This window comes from Mustela lutreola, chromosome 10 (genome assembly GCF_030435805.1).
Source record: "Mustela lutreola isolate mMusLut2 chromosome 10, mMusLut2.pri, whole genome shotgun sequence".
In the NCBI taxonomy this organism is placed as follows: domain Eukaryota; kingdom Metazoa; phylum Chordata; class Mammalia; order Carnivora; family Mustelidae; genus Mustela; species Mustela lutreola.
In genome coordinates, this window is record NC_081299.1 from 59,316,403 (window position 1) to 59,336,824 (window position 20,422).

The 20,422-nt window shown below is 34.6% G+C and overlaps 1 protein-coding gene across 1 annotated transcript in view; it reads right to left on the reverse strand.

Annotated features, from left to right (window-relative positions):
- The window catches only part of NEGR1 (neuronal growth regulator 1), an 859,960-nt gene that overhangs the window by 496,267 nt on the left and 343,271 nt on the right, over nucleotides 1-20,422 (reverse strand). Inside the window, exon 2 of the mRNA XM_059135811.1 lies at nucleotides 6,724-6,956. Coding sequence (XP_058991794.1) covers nucleotides 6,724-6,956 — 233 coding nt within the window. The remainder of the gene's footprint in view (nucleotides 1-6,723; nucleotides 6,957-20,422) is intronic.

Below are 20,422 nucleotides of genomic sequence, written 5' to 3' on the forward strand. Positions count from 1 at the left end.
AGAGAGCACAAGCAGGGAAAGCGCCGGCAGAGAGAGAAGCAGGCTCCCTTCTGAGTGAAGGAGCCCATTGTGAGACTGGACCCCAGGACCTTGGGATCATGACCCGAGGCAAACACAGATGCTTAACCACCTGAGCCCTCCAGCCACCCCTATTTGATATTAACTATAACTTCATTTTGGAGAGTAAATGATGAGTGTTTTCTTATAAGCAGATAATATATATTTATTATCACATAAGTGAACTAAGAAATGTGTCTCTGTTGTACAGTTAATACAATAAAGAAATGGCTCATCTACAAAAATCACGGTTACTTCTGGGAAATAGCCTTAATTTTTTCCTTAAAAAACAAAAAGTGAGCTCATGGATGTAGAGATGATAATCGGTGGTTGCCAACTTCAAGAAGATGGCAGGACTGGCAAGATGAGTGAAGGGGGTTAAAAGGCACTAATGTCTAGCAACAGAACAAATTAAGTCCTGGGGATATAAAGTATAGCATGATGACTACAGTTAATAATATTGTATTGCATATTTGAAAGTTGCTAAGAGAATAGATTTTAAAAGTTCACATCATCATAAAAAATGTGTAACTGTGGTGATGGATGTTTACTAGACTTATTGTGGTAATCATTTCACAGTATATTCAAATACTGACTCATTATATATTGTGCACCTGTAAATAACATAATGTTGTATGCTAATTATATTTAATTTTTTAATTTAAAAGATTATATTTTATAAATATTTTATCTGAGAAGTATACTATAGAGTTACATTCCCAAAAGCTAAAGGTACTTCAGATGGGATAATGAAACATCACTATCAAGGACCATTTTTAATTCAGATGGTTTATTCCTTTTTTCTATGCTAAAAATTTTAGGGTTTATATTTTGGGTCTTTGTGACTTCTTTGTATTTGACAGCATGTCCAAAGTGGGGTTCCTATGTGTAATCTTAATCTCCCCAACAAGAGCTTAAATAAAATAGAGTGGGAGCCAGTCTGAGGGCCTTGTTCTGAGCCATCACTGCATCAAGCAATGACTATTGACATGTGTGTGTTCTATAAAACTTTTCCTAGTGCTGCTAATTTTTCTTTGGTTTCATTTTGTAGCTTTTTGAAAATTTTGAAATGTTTACTGTTGCGGAACACCAACTTGAATTTTCTAATATATGTGGTATTTTGACTGGCTTTTTTGACCATTGTAGCTTTTTTCTCCTTCAGGTCTTTCAAGGAAGGCAGGTCTATGATCTGTGATGTCATGTTATTGCGCATCAGGTCAACTTGGAGCAGAAGTGTGGTGTCTTTCTCTTCCCCTATACCTTGTTGAGGCTTTAATATTCATAAAAAGAATGCTAACATTATATTAAGATGCACTGGTCTTTAAAGAATACAGCTCTATTCTTGTGGCCACATGGAATAATTGCTCTCCAGATACTCATTGGCAAGTCTAATTTTAAAATATCTGTACCTGAAGTCCTATTCAAAGACTCACTGAGAGAAATAATATTTGTGGAGGTTTGGCTCAGAAAGGCTAGGTCCTAAAATTTACTTACAGATTAAGGTAGTAATCAAAAAGCGAGCGTCCTGTTATTGAACTGGCATCTCACCGAATTTACTTTCAGATTTTTAATTTTTTCTTGACTTCCCTGCACTTCAGGTTATATTGAGAAGTGTTATAAGGAACAATTCTCTGAATGAGTGATGTGAGTACTGTACAGTTACTGTGGAGATGTTCCTCACACCTCACAGTGGTTCTCTGGGCTGATTCACAGTGGAAATGTTGCTCCACTCTGAGTAACAGGATCAGGAGACTAAGACATGTAAGTGTTAATTAACTGTGTGGATCATGGAATGAATACCTAATCCTGTTTCTCTCTATATATTGGCTGCTACAAATCTTAGAACTAATTTTTTTTAAAAGATTTTATTTATTTGACAGAGAGACAGGCACAGCAAGAGAGGGAACACAAGCAGGGGGAGTGGGAGAGGGAGAAGCAGGCTTCTTGCCAGGCAGGGAGCCGCTCTACGCGGGTCTCCAACCCAGGAACCTGGGATCATGACCTGAGCTGAAGGTAGACATTTAACAACTGAGCCACCCAGGTGCTCCTTGGAACCAAATTTTTACTGAGCTCTAAAATTACTTAGAAATCATGACATACCTTTTACGTTCTAACCTCACCAATGACTGCATCCTGCTCTGCTTACCTTATCTTTTGCCTCCAACTTCCTCTATTTATCTTGGGGTACTAACTACTTCTTTATAAGCCTCTTTAAATCCTTCCCAATGTAAAACAGAATGTTAATAATAAATGGTGTTTGAATGTGTTGTCTTTCCATTCTATAAAGGCTTTCTCCAAACAATGACTAAGCTAGAGACAAGGGGCTGACACTGTCATCGTCTGGGATCTTTGGGAAGCAGGCGCTAAAATGAGTCGTTTAGAGTGCAGGATAGTTATTAGGAAATACCCCTATGATAAATCCCCAGAGAAGGAAGAGAAATGAAATAGGATTGAACAGAGCAAGCTCAGCTGTAGAGCTGCTCAATAGCTTTCACTGTTCTGGAGCCAAAATGGCTCATCTGAGTTATCTTACTTTGGGCTGAAAGGGAGGGACCTTTCAGTCAGTCATCAGATATTGGTTGCTTTAGGAAAAGTCTGACTTTGGATAAAGTGGATCTCTACAGTGGACATGATTCTGGAAAGATCTGATCACTCAGTGCTGCTGTCTGCTGAACACACTCCCAGCAGCTAGAAAAGCAAACTCATCCCTGGAAAGGGAAGTGTGCCACCTCATCTATCACAGACATCCCAGGTAAGCCAGATATCCTGAGGAAAACAGAACACCCTGGGGAAGTTAAATACCCTTGAGGAGTTATTTTGGACATAGAGATATGTGCTAGTCAAATGCTCTATTCTGTCTAGAGAAAACCTACTATATATCTCCCTGAAATGGCACAAGTTGAGGGATAAACATTTCACACATATATGATGTGTGTGAGAGTGCGCACACACGAGTGTGGAAGGCTTAAAACAACATACATTTATTATCTCAGTTTCTTCCCAGGTACATCTTAATGGATCTTCTGTCCATAGTCTCACAAGGCTATAATCAAGGTATTGTCAGGGGCTATTGTCTGTATATGTGTTTAATGTACAGTATCTATTGGGACGCCTGGGTGGCTCAGTTGGTTAAGCAGCTGCCTTCGGCTCAGGTCATGATCCCAGCGTCCTGGGATCGAGTCCCGCATCGGGCTCCTTGCTCCGCAGGGAGCCTGCTTCTCCCTCTGACTCTGCCTTCCACTCTGTCTGCCTGTGCTTGCTCTCGCTCGCTCTCTCTGACAAATAAATAAAATCTTAAAAAAAAAATGTGTAATGTACAGTATCTATGAATGTGTCTACCTTGTACCATACACAACCTTTAGACTTCAGATGTGGACTCAAAGTAGAAGCCATCTCTATAATATACTCAGATGTGCAGCATTTACATTATATGATCCTTGCCATTACAGGATTGTAATAGGGACCTTTGGCTTCATAGCAACTCCTCTAGTCATGTACATTCTTATACTCATGAACAAGAAATGCTACTCTTAGTAAACGCTGTACCACATGATGTAAAACACTGAATATTTAGGTATACTATATACAGGAAATGAAAAGGTAATTTTCTTATTGAGTTTCTTTCTAAACCCTTGAAGTAAAACTCCAATTCACAACATTCTTCACATTTTATAAGTACATACACTGTTCAGCTAAGTTGGTGAAAGCAAAACATGGAGACAAATAGAACATACTTGCATCATATATACTCCAAGGTACAGCTACGTAAAACTTAGCCTGCACTGTGTTTGTTGCAAGTGTTACACATATGTTATGGAATACTTTTTTCATTTTTTAAGCTAAATAACATTTTTCCCTTGCAAATCATCCCTGATTGTTTATTCATTTGTGCGTTTTTGTTTTGTTTGTTTGGTTGGTTGGGTTTTTTCTGTTTTGTTTTGGTCATCTTTTTGGTTTTCAATGACATGTAAGATTTTCTGGCCTGAGTCCTCCTCTTTCAGTTGAGAAAACTAGAGTTTTCTTGGTAATTATCCATTCACGAGAGAAAATTCAGGTCTGGAATCCAGGTTTTCCAACTCCTACTCCAATATTTTTTCTCCCCCATTGTCCCCTTCACTGGTCTTAATAAATCTAAGAAATCAAGAGTACAGACAAATCTCCCATGCACAATGTCTGTGTTGGCAAGATATCCCTTCTATTATCCCCTTTCTCAAATGATTTTTTTTAAAATAGCTTCTTTGAGCACATAGTTGCGACAATTAAAGATGAGCTTTGTTTTTACTACCAATGTGTGTTTGACATCAGTGATTAATACAGTCTTCTCTCAGTTGCTAAGTTTCTTTATCTTGGTGAATAAAGACTTGACAAATTGTTAGGCAAAGAGCATACACTTCAAAACTATTGAGATATACCAGAGTATCAGACAACCTAGGAAATACAAAGACTGAAGAGATGTGCACATCAGCTTATTTTCATTCATCAAGAGGAAATGTAGCTCAAGTGGGGTTGACTTTTTGTGACATTTATTTAGTTCTTGAATTGACTGACAAGCCTATTAATTTATTCCCTGAACTTTATTAATGTAATTGGAAAACTGCCCACATGTCAATCAACTTCTAATGAGTAATTATGTTCATAAATACTGTAAAATTATTAGCTTTTTTTTTTTTCCTAAAATTTTTTTTTATTTTTTATTTTTTTTTTAATTTTTTATTTTTTATAAACATATATTTTTTATAAACATATATTTTTATCCCCAGGTCTGTGAATACTGTAAAATTATTAGCTTTTAATTTGACCCAAACACAAACCCAAACTTTCAAAACAGTAACACAAATATTTTTTTTTCTAGAACAACAACATATTATACTAATAAAACATACAATAAATGCGTTCCTACAACACACTTCCTAAAATGGAGTTCAAAAGTTCACCATCACCAAATGGCCAACAAAAAGGAATGCTATGGTAAGGCATGTAACAGTCTGAAAAATCTGTATAGTGTTAAACCATCTACATAGCATAAAGTTATAAAGACATCCTATAAAAAGCAAACATGTGCCTGGGCAGGGCTCATATATCCATAGTCTGGTTTAAAAATATAAGCCTACTATGGAACAAGACAGAATGGGAAAAAGGAAAGAGGGGTATGTTTAGCGTCCAGAAAGACATCATTTAAACCTGTAAGAAGCAAAATGTCTATATCTCCAGTGACTCAAATATAATTATTATTCAAGTGTACTTTTTTTCTGGTGCAATAACAATCTTTTGTAGTCTTTGAGCTAGAAACTCAAGTCAAAGGGCGCAGAACTAAACAAGAAAACAAGATTAGGCTTGCATAACAGAAGAAATGTGTCTTTAACTTGTAATCCCATGCCAGTTTCTGAAGGTGGACTAACTCCTGACCCCTAGAATCTCTGGATAATCTCTGAATGAAGACAGGCTTCGGTGAAAACTTTATTATATCCTCATGTGACTTTAAATAAAGAACATCACCACAGTGTGCAATGATCTGTAATAAGAAAAACCATTGGGGAAATTCCCGGACTTATTGTTTACCTTGCATTTTTCTCCTTAAAGTTCATTACTTAATTAATACATTTAAATTTTATCATGAAGTTAAAATATTTACTACTAACTGAAGCTGTATTTGACTTCGGGCTTACCTTTATATAAGGAAATAAAGGTGTAAGTTAATGAAATTCCAGATGTAAGCCATGTACCTAAATTAATACTTTCAATTTTTGAAGGGTAAACTCAGAGATAATACAACTAGCTCCCTCAGCTTTCTTCTTAGTAATAAAGCATGCACTCACTGGTACCACATTATCGCATAATTTGTCATTAATTTTACTTAGAAATGCTGCAGTGTCATCTTCAGATCCACAGCACAATATTTTTATGGAAACAACACATCATTAATCTATAAAGCACAAGGAAATAATAAAAGGACAAGAATACGCATTTTCTATTCAACTAGCATTGTAATTGCATTCTTCTTGAAAAGTATTTATATTGGGGATATATACACTCTTCCATTTTAGTATGCATGAAAAATAAAGTAACTTGATGATTTTGTGTGTATTTGGAGATTGTAAATTAGTTAGAATGATTTATGATCTACTGAAAGTAAATCAAAGTATAATCCATTGTGTACCATATTTTTCCAATTACTCTATATTTAAAAAAAGTAATTCTAGAAGGCTGTTTCTTTCCATTGTGACTTCAATCAAAGTAAGCAGAATTTGAATTGAGACAGAGTGCTGGAAGTCTGGAGGATTAGGTTTAAAGAGTTATACTACAGATATTTCAAAAAGTTCTAATATTTTCATGCATCCATCATGGGTTATCAAACATTAATTTTAATGTATCAATCATGGGTTCTCAAAGATGTATTGAACAGGCGCCTCACAGGAATATACTAAGTGAAGAATACACAAGAAAATCATAATGTGGTGTTAATGGATAATTTTTGATCTTGGTAAGTGGGGACTTATATGTTTATAATAGCCATTACACTTAATGGAATCTAGGAACATAAATCCCTGAAGACAATGACTACGTATCTTTCAACATTGTCAGTTACTTCTGAGTCACTCTGATACCTAAATACTGAACCTTGTTAAATATAGTCCTTCGCAATATAGCAATTACAGAAATGCATACCTTGCACAGTTAGATGCACCTGCATTGTCCTCGGTGTATGTTGAGTCTGAACAGAACACGTGTATGGGCCATCGTCTGTCACATCTACATTCTGTATCTGGAGGCTGTAGTCCCTTTTATTCAATGTAGAAATTGAAACTCGAGGATCCACGGACCACTTATCGCCTCCCGCAAAAATAATACTTGACCGGTTCAGCCAGGCACCCTTTGAAGCTCCATCTTCCAAATAACACCTACAAATTACCAGAGACAGAACACTATTAATCAAAATGAAAATGAAAGACAACATTAGCTTTGTTCTGAGTGCATTTCCATATGTTGAATTATAGCACTGTATCAAATACAAACATCAGACAAAAATGCAGAAAATATGAACATTTGAGCACACTGGTACATCTTCCATTCCCAATGCAAATGTGAAGCAATGCCTGCATACAGGCATGTTTTGTTTTAAATGTGTGTGTGTGTGTGTGTCTGTGTGTGTGTGTGTTTTAACTTGGAGCCAGTCAAAATCCTTTTTCACTCTGTCTGGATGACAAGTAAATTTAAATAAAGTTAAATTCCTTAAAATAATAATTTCAACATTAAAACATTTTTTCTTTGAAATTATAAGAAGTAGAAAAGGTCCACGAGTTAGACTGTTTTAACCAAATCCAATTCTAATATAATATACTAGATACTAAATAGAAAGCATAGAATAGTACCTTATTATGTTTATTATGCATTTAAAGAGCGGTAAGCCTATAAACTGCATTTTACTGATAAGATTGCTGTTGTAAGTGAAGGAGACAAGACATTAGTAGCAAATACTTGCTGTCTTCTCAATAAGCTGACCAACAGTCTTTCCAGGAAGCATTCATTTATCCAACAAACATTTATGAGGCTTCTACTATTTATGGATTTAAAAATGGTATTGCCCTCGCTCTCCAAAACTTTAAGTCTAGTAAGGAAGACAATCAGGCCACCAATCAATGCTAGACAAAGAATTATTTGATTCAATCAGGCACAAGTTACAAAAAAGAACTAACTGACTCAGAAGGGGTACTAGGGGTATAGAATAGGCTTTATGGAATAGAAAATTCCTTGAATAAAGAGGCAAGGAGTGGGAGACATGACATTTAGACAGAGGTGCCATATGTGGGTAACACCAGAGAAAAGTGTGAGAGAGAAAGTCACACACTTCAAAGACAAACAAGCATGGAGTACAAGGTGGGAGGAGTGAGAGATGAAACTGGAAAGGGAAACTAAAGCCAGATGATCATAGAAAGGGTGATGGCAATTAGTAGACTTTAAGGTCAATTCTGAAGCCATTTATTCAAAGTTGTATTTTATAACAAGATTCAAAAATATAGCTTTGTACCTAATAGAAGTCAGACATCATGATTTAGAACAGAAGGCTGCTGTGGTCATATGTCAGTGATTTTGCTGAAGCCTGGAATTCTAGGTTTCATCTTGGAAACGTTCTGATACAAATTAAAGACTGGTTTTCTTAAATGAGTACAAAGCACAGCTACAGAATGAAAATACACATACATCGAAATAGTTTGACAGCATTTCTACAGAACACCTTGGGGGATTGAACACAGTGTTTGAGATTGCTACAAAATTGCAAGCTGAATGCAACAGGGTAGGCTGCTGCCAACTGTATAAAACTAATCAGTGGGTGAAAAAATAAGGAACAAGGTACACTGCAGAATCTAATTTGCAGTCAGCTTTGCCATCTACAGAATCCAAACTAGTAAAGTCATAAAGGTCGTTGTTAATTGAAAAGCTTTTCCTTATGTAATTAATGAAGAAAATAAAACCCACTTTAATGGCATAATTAAACAATTATGGTATATTGTCATTCCTAATGATATGCAGAAAGAAGATAGAGGGGACATATTTCCCATTTCACAAGATCACGTGTCTACTGCTATAGGATAGAACACTGAATTATCATTACTAGGACTGTGGTCATTACAATGCTTGTATGTAATACATGGGTTCATCAAGTGTTTCTGTGTGACCTCTGCATTCATGGCCTTCACACATTATCCTATCTGATGCTCATTTACAACCCTCTGGGGTATGGATTGTTATGCCCAATTCATCACTAGAAAATAAATGGAATGTTTAGGTTAAATGACTTGCCCAAGCCACACTATTAGTGGGTGACAAAGTGGAATTCATAATCAAGTCTTATATTTCTATATTCAGTGTCCTTGCCTCTGTAATGTAGATCAAAGATTTCTAAAATAGGTTTCAGAAATGGAAAGATGATCAGAATGTTGCAGAAATTACTGCAAGTAATTTCTTATTTACTAAATGTGACCAACTGTTTAACCTGTCCAATTCTAAAGGAAGCAGAAAATTAATTATTAATGCATGTTCTACCATGAAAGTTTGATTTAGAGCACTCTGCTGGGTATTTTCCTTTCCCTTGAGGCAGGAACAGCTTTATCTTTATTTGGGGAGGTATCAGGAAGAGCACAGAGATTAACTAGCCTTTAGATACTGGAGCTTTCATAGACCAAATCTGGGTTATAACTCCTGGTCTTAGTGTAAGCACTATTCCTGTTCTGGTATATTAGGGATCATCAGGGAAGAGCAGAATTTAACTTCTTCCCTGTGAAAAATGAAAAGGGAGCTTTTTTATGTCTCCTTGGTTGGATAACTATATTTCACAATTGTTATTGGTCCTGATCCAAAGCTTTTCAAGACATACATTTAGAAGACCCTTAAATGAGACTCAACTAAAAAACAAAAACAAAAACAAAAAAAAATTGTATGACTTCTTTGGATTTCTATAGCAGTATTCTCAAATGACACTATAGAGTTACAATTTAAATAACTCAAATTACCATAATGGAATTTTACAAATTGGGAACAGCAAGCTCTAGGAATGGCTTCTATTTTATGAAATCACAAGATGCTTATATAGAGACATAGAGTTTTAAGGTGAACTATGACATGACTATATCAAATATATGAAATAGGTCAAATACTCACATAAGTTTCCTTAATTGTAAAAACTACATCTTCTACCTTTCTACCTCCTCTTTGTTCTTCATATCTACCCTAGTTTTGTGGGGTTTTTTTTTCTTTACAATAGAAAGAGATACTGTCTGACATGTATATAATGTATTAAGAAGGAATTCTGGAAGGAAGGAAGATATTCAGGGTATGGCAAAGTGCAGGTGATAGAGAGGGGTAAAAGAAGTATGAGAAGTGGTAATAATTTAGTTTTGCACTCTTCAGGCACCAAAAAACATTTTTCTGGGTTTAAGAATTCTAATGTCTAAAAATATAAATATGGTGATATCCTGGCCCATACAAAATTCATAATTTAGAAAGGATGATAAAGTATATTCGTGAATGGCCATCATGCAGAATAGGAAGTGAAAATATAATAATTAAATTATTATTATAATTGGATTATTGCAATTGCCTCAGAGTTTCGGGTTTCTGCCCTTGACATCTGTAGTGTAGTTTATTCTCTCTACAATAAATAGAATAAACTTTTTAGAGTTTAAGTCAGAACATCAACATGGCTTCCTACTTCATTTCTTATTTCACTCGTAAGAAAAAATTTAATCCTGAGAGTGGTCAAAGATCTTATGCAATCTTCCTTAGATGCCTTTCTGACCCTACTAGCTGCTACTCTTTTCCAGTTGATTCTGTTCTAGACTACGGTCCTCTAGTTTTGTTTCCAACAAAGGGGCACATGCTCTTGCCCTAGGAAGTTTGCATTTCCTCTTTCTTCTGCCTGGACCTCTCTTTCTCCAGAGAGCTGCATAACTTAATCACTATCTTCCTTAGGTCTTCACTGAAGTTTCTAATACATTAAATAGCAAAAATAATAACACTGCTACACTCCTATGAAATGTATTATCTGTTTAGTTGCTGGGTTATTTTCTGCCTCTCCTTGCTAGAAGTAACATTCGGGACCTTTGTCTGTTTGGTTATTTCTGTGTATTCCAAGGGCCCACAAATAATTGAAAATAAATATAAATATTTGCTGAATGGATGAATGAAGGCAAAAATTAAGATAGTTTTAGAAGAAGAAACAATATGGTAAAGTAAATAAAAATTTCCAAAGTACAACCTAGTTGGGAAAGCAAAGTCATGCCCACATTAATGTATGATAACATATAATTAAATGTACATATATGGCCTACAAACAGTGACAGATCTATGATATAGAAGACGCACTAAGCAATCTGAGTTAGTGGGCGGGGAACCATGCTCTGTGAAGAGAGCAAAGTGGTAGGTAAGGGGCAGATGGGAGCTGGGCTCAGAACTACTTGAAATAAGAAAGAACTACATTTGACTCTATACTTCAGGAACCACTTTAACTCATTGAAAATTCTGCTTTGTATGTGCTAGACACTTTGTTAGGCACTTACAATTATTATCCTATTTAATCTTCACATAACCATATAAAAGCCAGATACCATTATCTTCATTTTAATAATGGAGAAACAAAGGTACTGAAGGTTTATATCTTGAATGAAGCCAGTTGGTCTGCATTCAACCATGCTGACAGACTATGTTACACATTCCTAGAGTCATACAGCAGCCAGGGTGAGGGACTTCCATTCTTAGATGGAAGAGAGGGAGAGGTTGGTGAGGTAAAGACAAATCATTAATGGGGCAGGATGAAGCAATAATTCTTGGGTCACAGACTTGGATCTTTTTCCTCTGTGGACTCCAAAATGGAAAATTTTAACAGTTAGTGATCTTAGGATCCCTCTGAAGTACAGATAATGAAATAATCTGAATAAAAAATGTTTAATAATGAATATATCCTTTAATTGAATATAGCATGGCTTTTCCTGAAAGTTTTTTTTTTTCTTTTCCACTTAAAAAATCTGCTAGACTACCTACTTCATTGGGAGATGAGTGAAACAGTTCCAAAAATACATTTTTCCCCAGAAGCTGTGTTAACACCATGCCAAATATCATGACAAATACTTAAATTTTGAGTCAATCATCTGGATGTTTTGTAATCATAGTTCCAAACATCTGGTTGCTGAAAAATCTACAAAAAATAACCTGAATACTTAATTTTGTTTCAGGGTTGTTAATTATATAAACCCGGGCTTAAGATAGTGCTTTTCTAATAAGAACGGCATTGATGTTTTTCAACTCTTTCGAGGAGTTCCTTTATAAATGACACTACTCCACACTATTAGTCAGGTCCTGATCTGGGTGGTATCAAGTCCCATTTGGTGAACCTCAAGTTGATCAAAGTGATGTTGGAACAATTCTAACAAACTCTGTAATAATACTTCCTGTGATGATTAAATCTGAAAGGTGGATATCAGAAAATGTGATGGAAATTAGCATATTTGGGGCTATTTAATATTTTTAAAAGCTCTATTAAGAAAAAAGGCCTATGGCTGCTGAGGATTGATTTTTTTTTTTCTTTCATATCTCTAATTCTCTGTAACACATTCCAAAAACATAAGCCTTAGTACCATTACCAGTACTCCACACAGCGGGATTTATTCAGCTCTATGGAAAGAGACCAGCTTTTCATAAGACACGTTGATTAATGAAAGCTCCTTTTAAAGGTACTAATTAATAAAAGAGAAAAGTGCTATTTCCCTTGGATTCAAAGCTAAACCATGTGAAAATGATATTCCTGTGAAGAAGCTGGCCAGCTACCTTCACAGCTGTCTTTTCATTGTATCACAAAGTTCTAAATTTGACAGGAAGGCTTTCAAAAGCATAAAGAGAAAAACAAAAAATTCACAACCCCATACAATCACCATGCTAATTCCTCATACAAAGAGTTTTGATATCCTGGCTTCCAGGCCAAAATCAAGTAAGGGAAGTAAAGCAGAGACTAAACAGATCAGAGCAATCCCCTCTCCTACTTGCCTTGTTTGTAAGATCAGAGCATTCCCCTCTCCTATTTGCCTTGTTTGTAAGGCACTCCCATCTTAATGTCTTTGATGGTAGTTATTCTCTAAGTATGATATCACAGATATGGATATGAAGAGACATATAGGTACACATATATGTGTATAACATGTAAATTATATAATGTTTGCTAGATAATAATATTACATATAACAGTAGTTTGATTTATGAATTCCAGAGCTCCTTTACTACTACTATAGTAGAAACTGCTCTGGGGCAGAAACAAATCTTATTATCTTTCTATTTTGGCATGTGCAGGGAATGTGAGATTTTGTCAAGGGAAATCCACAAACTCAGCAATTTGTCCAATGAGTTTTAGTTATGTAGTGAATTACTCATCCCTATAGATGATGAGAATTATACTTTTAAATATTTTTAAGAGATATGTAAGTGAAAATACACTTCTACAGGTAATGGTTTGGTAGTGTTCCATGTTAGCTAAAATAACTTACTAATATTACTTTGGCCATATACTATTATAAGCCCATTGTGTACATTTCCTCACAAAGAACTTTTAAAATAGCTTCTGTCAGGTACTATCATAATGCCCATTTTGCAAAGGAGAAAGTGAGGTATAGAGAGGGTAAGTAACCTACAGATGACTTGCTTATTGAAATTTGTAATGCATGGAAATAATTTTATTATGAAGTAATTGCATTAAATCTCCAGGCAATTATTACCTAGTTAATATTATCTACCTATATTAATATCACATGTACATTTATTTTTAGAATGGAAATAATGTCATGTTGGGCATATTTTACCTATAGTAGGGAAAAACAAAAACAAAATACCAAATAACATTGATTTCTTATTTTGCAAGAGAAATAAATCTCTTTCCTTTGTATTTCATTCTAGCACTTCTTTTTAATAGTACAGCTATATTAAAAATATCTTGGATAAGACATTGGAATTTATCAGCAACTCTCTAATTATAAGACCAAATTTTCAAAGTATTTATATATTTTAATATTGTAAATCAGAGGGGGGAAACCTGAAAATAATACTTTTCGAGTTTTATATAAAACCAAACCTAACTCCTAAAAGATGGGAACTTTAGTATGATCAAGCAAGAGGGTAAACTCTTACTTTTTAGTGTTATTTTAATGCACTATTTAGATTACTTAGATTAAATAATTTAAAAACACATAAAGACACTTTTATAATCCAACATTTTCAATGCCTACAAAATCTTTAACATTTGGTTTTGGATTAATCAGTAAATTCTAAACATTAACATCAATTATTTTAACTTATAATTAGGCCATGTTTTTCTATAATACCACTTTATCTTATTCTTTCCGTTGACTCATTTAAGTCAGGCTTCCATGTAAGCATATATGTCTGTGTTTTTAGGGGTCAATGCTAAGAAATGTTTAAATTTAGAGTTCTTCAGGACATTATTTGTAAATCACTCAACACATAAAATAAATATGGATAGAGTGAAAAAGAGCTTATACATTATAACTAAAGAATATAGGGAAGTCCTTACTGAGGTCTAATTATCATCTTTTGATAATAATAATAAATCCCACTTGCTGAATGACGACTATGGGTTAAGAGGAATAGACAATGTATTATTATATGATCTCATCTAAAACTAACAAAAGCATTTTGAGAGGTAGGTAAGTCTTAACTATCCCTGCATGAAGAATGGTGAATACACGAATACAGGATTTAAAAAAATATATATATATTTATTTATTTGTGTGTGTGTGTGTGTGTGTGTGTGTGTCAGAGAGAAAGAGAGAGCGAGAGCGCGCAGGGGGAGTGGTAGAGGGAGAAGCAGACTCCCCACTGAGCAGGGAGCCCAATGTGGGACTCCATCCCAGGGCCTCGGGATCAGGACCTGAGCCAAAGGCAGATGCTTAACGACTGAGCCACCCAGGCACACACGAAGGCAGGCTTGATGAGTGACGCAGAGAATATAAACAGGAAGATGGGCTACATATCCAAAAAGTTCGTTTAGGACTAGCTTTGCTCAAACTTGGTTTAATCATGACTCAAATTGTAAATTTCTTTGTCTTTTCTACTTTTTTAGTTTTTGAGTTCAGCTAAACCAGCTTGCTTTCTCCCACATGGACTTGAATGTGAGCTATTTGGATCTGGAAGGACTTCAAATTTTCTGCTAACTGGCAGGTGCTCTGAACCGCTGTGGGGAGAATTTGTCTGCAGTACTGTCTACCCAGCAGCTGCTTCCTGGAGAAGTTGGACTTTCACCTCAGGAGCTATAAAAAGGAAAGAATACTATATTCAAAATGCATGCAGGAGATGTTTAAAATAGCAGTATCGGAGAGGGAGAATGCAGTCAGGCCTGGAGAAGTGACCGAGATAAAGCTCTAAGGTCTTGGCAAACCTCTCTATTACATCCTCTTTGGGATGGAGCCAGGTAGAGACACCTCATTATCAAAACAAGAGGAAAAACAAAATGGAATTCTATACTAAAAACAATATCAGCAATTCTACTCCTTTCCATCAACGACCTTTCTGTTTAAGTCATTTAGAAAATATTCTATTTGCAGATAAATACAGATGATAAAATAAGAAGTATCAAATGGATATACAGTAAAGTTGTAAACTTACCTCTTTGTCAAACTAACTAAGTACACTCTTCTTTACAATATCAGTGAATACACAAATTTAGCAAACAAAAAACTTATAAAATTTATTCTTTTTTCTCTCTTTCTATCTGCTTGTGTTGGTCTTCAAACATTTTGCTAGTCACTGCTGGATTTTTCTTCTTGCATTTTCTTTTCCTAATAAAAGTATTCTGAGCACAAATTTTATTTTATGAATAAAGAATGGCTACATAGCACAATTAATTAAAGCCAGCCTTGCAATCATTAACTAAAGTAGCCATTAATCCATATTTATCTGTCCTCTCTTGAGGAAATTGACTAAACCATATTTCAGTATGAGCTATGCCTTAAAATATAAATTAGGAAATGTGCCCCAGAGGGGAAAAAGAAGTAGTTACTTTTTTTTCCATCTGCTTCCTGCAAACAAATTTAAAGTGATTATATTTCCTCAAAAGATGTTAAAAAATAGTTGAAATTTAAGTCTTTGCTTGATCACATGGACAAATTATTCATCTTTGAAAGGAAGCATAGTGTAGTGACTTATTATAGTTTATATTGGAGTTCCCAAATACCAGTTTTCTTGTGTACTAGTTATGGAACATCAAACAAATTAATATACTTCAATTTTCTCACCTGTAAAAGGGGGTTAGTAAAATTATTGATCTGACGAGTTTGCTATGATGATATTAGTTTGTTTAAGGTGTTCAGGATGGAGACAGTTATGTGCTAAGTGTAATTAAGAGCAAGCTTTATTAACTACCTTCCTATAGGTAGCTTTGTCTAAAAACAAAACAAACTACTACTAACATCACCACCAACAAAAAAAATCCCTGTGATATGAGGTGTAAGAGGAAGAGGGAAAAAGTGGCATTTGTAGAGCCGGACTTGATACAGCAAAACATTATTTACTACGTAGTCAAAGCAGAAATAATTTTACAGATAAAGGAATCAAACCTTAAATTACTTATCCTATTTTACCATCTTTGAACTTCCAGAAAGGCCTTTTTTTTTTCCTTTTTACTTCTCCATTTTATAAGCAGAACATATAGAAAAAGAGAACTTTGGCGTTTTATATATACATATTTTTTAATTACTTTGAGACTGAACACTAATGTTTAGAAACCAGCCCCTGGTTTACTAGCTATTGTTTTTGGGCAAGTAATTGAACTTCTGTTAAAGGCTTATTTATTTGCAAAACAGAAACTGTACCACTTGTACTAAGAACTCCAGTTTTGGTATAAGATCCAAAGACTGTGTATGGGAGATAGATTTATAAAGTTATAAAATGAAATATAACTGTAAATATTTTATAATTATTACACTGCTTTATGAGTTAACTTTCCTCATAACTCTAGAACATGGCTATATGAATCTCTATTTGGAGATTATATGATGTTCCCAAACTCAGCGAGATGTAAAAAAGGTTACCAACTGTTTTCCTTTTGCTTTTATGGTACATAAAATGATTTTCTATCCTATGTAAACATTTTTTGCTTTTTTTAAATTGCCACCTAAAATGTTTAACATAATCTGATGTTTTTGCAAAAAATTATAATTTCTGGTTATTATAAATATGGCTATTTTATAATAAACTCATTATTTCTCATTATTAAGTGTATCCAAGGAAATCTAAATAACACAGTGTTCTGATAATAATATCATACATTAAAAAAAATGAAACAGTTCTAATTTAAAAGAAATGCTATATTGTTTCTTTTTATTCTCAAACTCATATTTCCATACTACTTCTGCCATGTATTCTTATCCTAAACCAATTAAATTTTTTTTTATTTTATTGATACCTTATCTTCTCTACAATAAAACTAAACATATAAAAAGTGGCTATAAAAAGCTCTTGGGACTGTGAGACTCTAAGTGCAAAAAATATTCTGACAAATTTATTTTCATAATTGTTAACAGTGTATAACTAATAAAATTATCACATTTTGATACATACTTTTAAACTTTTCTTTTTTACTTTGCATAGTTAATAATGGATGTCTTAATAACTTGGTTTTATTTAGATATATGAATAAACTTTCTTGCTTAAGTAGGCATACTATTTGCTTACATGAAACAGGGTCTAAAATCAATTCTGAGAAATTGTTTTCTTAAATAACACTATAAGAATGGAAAGAGTCCTGTTACAGTGATATTACTCAAATTCCAAACTCCACTGGAGTAATTTAATTCTTTTAAAATTCCTAATGCTCTCAGTATATAACTATTAGATTTTTCTGTAGATATGTTGGAAGCAAACTGGGAATTGAGACTTAATTTTTGTGACATGACACCCAAATCCCTTTTATAGACCTTGTTTGGATCCTGATTCAATAAACCAACTAAATAAGACATTGGTGAACCAATGAGAAAAAGTTGGTTATGAACCAGATAAAAGACAATACCAAGCAATTATTATTTTTTTTAGATGTGATAATGACATGATATGTCCACTTTTTTAAACAGATGTATGTTGAAATAAAGAGGAACAAAATGATACAATGTCTATGGTTTGTTTTAAATCAAATCTGCTTCAGCTAAGAAAATAAGTAAAAGGAAAAAAATAGATAAAGCAAATGCAGTAAAATCTTGATAGTCATTGAAGCTGGGTGATGGGTGTTTGCTTCTACTCTTATGTAGGCATGAAATCCCCCCTTGCATAAAATTTTTTAATAAAATTTTTCATTTTTCATTTGGAAAAAAAGAAAATCATCATAAACCCTAGGGATATTTTTACTACAGTTCAAAACTTCTGGTACCTGGAATGTTACATTTTATACCTTTTTTTTTCTTTTTTTTTTTTTTAACTGTTAAGCTATTTCACTCCTTAAAAAACAAAAAACAAAAAACGCTGTCGGCTTATTTGCCTCTAATTTTTCTTTTTTTTAACCTCCAGCTTCTATCTACAATGGGTTAGGGGAAACAGAATTTGTGTGAGAATTATTGGAATATTAGTTTACAGATCAACTGTAGTGTCCCATAGACATTCTTTATAAAGAACATTTACATTTCAAGTATAGTTGATTTAAAAAGTCTTTTCCTTCTGTGTTAATTCTATGTTTAAAATTGCTAGAAATATGTTAAAAATAAAACTTGGGTAAGACAGGCTGTATTATCATTGCCCATGCATGTATCAGTAAACTAAAAATATCCTCTTAATACTAATAAAAATGTCTTAATTTTGGTAAATCCCATAAGCTTGAATTTTTTGTGTTGGTAATCTCTTGGGTTTCTTTTCCTTTTGAGAAATCTAAATATACTTATTTTTTCTCTATGATCACCTGTTTTGTTATTCTTTTTTTTTGTTTTTTTTTAATTTTTTTATTTTTTATAAACATATATTTTTATCCCCAGGGGTACAGGTCTGTGAATCACCAGGTTTACACACTTCACAGCACTCACCAAAGCACATACCCTCCCCAATGTCCATAATCCCACCCCCTTCTCCCAAACCCCCTCCCCCCAGCAACCTTCAGTTTGTTTTGTGAGATTAAGAGTCACTTATGGTTTGTCTCCCTCCCAATCCCATCTTGTTTCATTTGCTACTTTAAGAAATATATGTGTGCTTCAAGAAGACTGTGTGTGTATGTGTGTGTGTGTGTGTGTGCACGTGTGTATGAGGGAGAGAGAGAGAGAGAGAGAGAGAGAGAGAAGACATTTGGGGCTAAAATAAATAAGAAATGAAAATGAATATTTATGAGAATAGTAAATGATGGCAAAATTTGAATATGTAACCAACATATAATTTATATTCATTTCATCTGAACTCTTTACTAAAGAAAGTACCAGAACCCCCCCAAATATCAATGTATTTCTTGCTTGAGAATCCATCCAGCAGTAGCATCTAGTGGACAGCTGGACCCGTCATATCTCACTGCCTGGCTGGCTCAGAAAAGCAAGTGCCTCCAAGGGATGTAAAATTCCACTGTGACTTATGCAAAACTGAAATTTCAGCCATGAATTTCTGGCTGGACCTTTCCTTACTGAATTGCTGCATATTTTCTTATCTCCATGAATAAATCATTTCTCAAGGTCAGAATTTTGTGATTTTGCCGTTACATCCTCAAGTCACTCTAAAAAGTAAACTTAGAAAGCAAAGAAGAAAGCCACCACTATACCACTCTTTAAAAACAGGTGACCTGGAATCTGGGGAAATGCTCTGTGGTTTCTTCAAGATAATTGTACCCCAAATTTAGAACCACATGGGGTTGAATCACAATTCTTCCTGACACTTACTAGCCTTAGAAATTTGGGCACTATTCAATTTTTTTTTAAACCTTCACATTTGATTTTTTAAAATCAGGATAGTAATACCTACTTGAAAGGGCTATTTGATGACGATTAACTGAAGTGTCCCAGGTGACCAGACCTAACACCAAACCTTAGATGTTATTTCTTTGGGAAGTTCCTCCCAACATCTCTAGTCCAGCCCTTGCACATGTTGAATGGAACTCTCTTAAAGCTTGCATTGCCCGCAGCACATTAACAATCTTGCTTTATTAACCCACACTATAAAATTGTTTGTTTAAACCATTTATCCACTCTGCTAAACTATAAAGGACCCTGGTTGGGTGCCTGGGTGGCTCAGTGGGTTAAGCCGCTGCCTTCGGCTCAGGTCATGATCTCAGGGTCCTGGGATTGAGTCCCGCATTGGGCTCTCTGCTCAGCAGGGAGCCTGCTTCCTCCTCTCTCTCTCTGCCTGCCTCTCTGCCTACTTGTAATCTCTCACTGTCAAATAAATAAATAAAATCTTTAAAATAAGTAAATAAATAAAGGACCCTGGTTGACTTATTTATCGTGAGGTCCAGAAAATGAGTACACTATCCATCACATAGTGTTTTAAACAACAGCAACAAAAATGTGCATGTGTGTGTGTGTGAGTGTGTGTGTGTTTTGAATACTATGAGAACCCTAAATAAAATTCGGTGTGAATGGTGCATAAAAGAGGAGAAATCAAACTGCCAGAAACAAGAACAGGGTGGGAATAGGTCAAGGAATAAGGTCAGGGCTTAGTACAAGAGGTAGCCCTGACATTCACCTTTTCACCTTACCCCTGTTGTACTTTAATTCCTTTGTTCTAGGTTATCTTAAATCAAAACACACACAGAAATCTCTGGATTTCCTCTATGGTTCAAAATAGAATATATCGTTTGGAACAAATGGGCATGCCCACTGTTTACAGTGTTTATTGCTTCTGCCTTATGCTATAA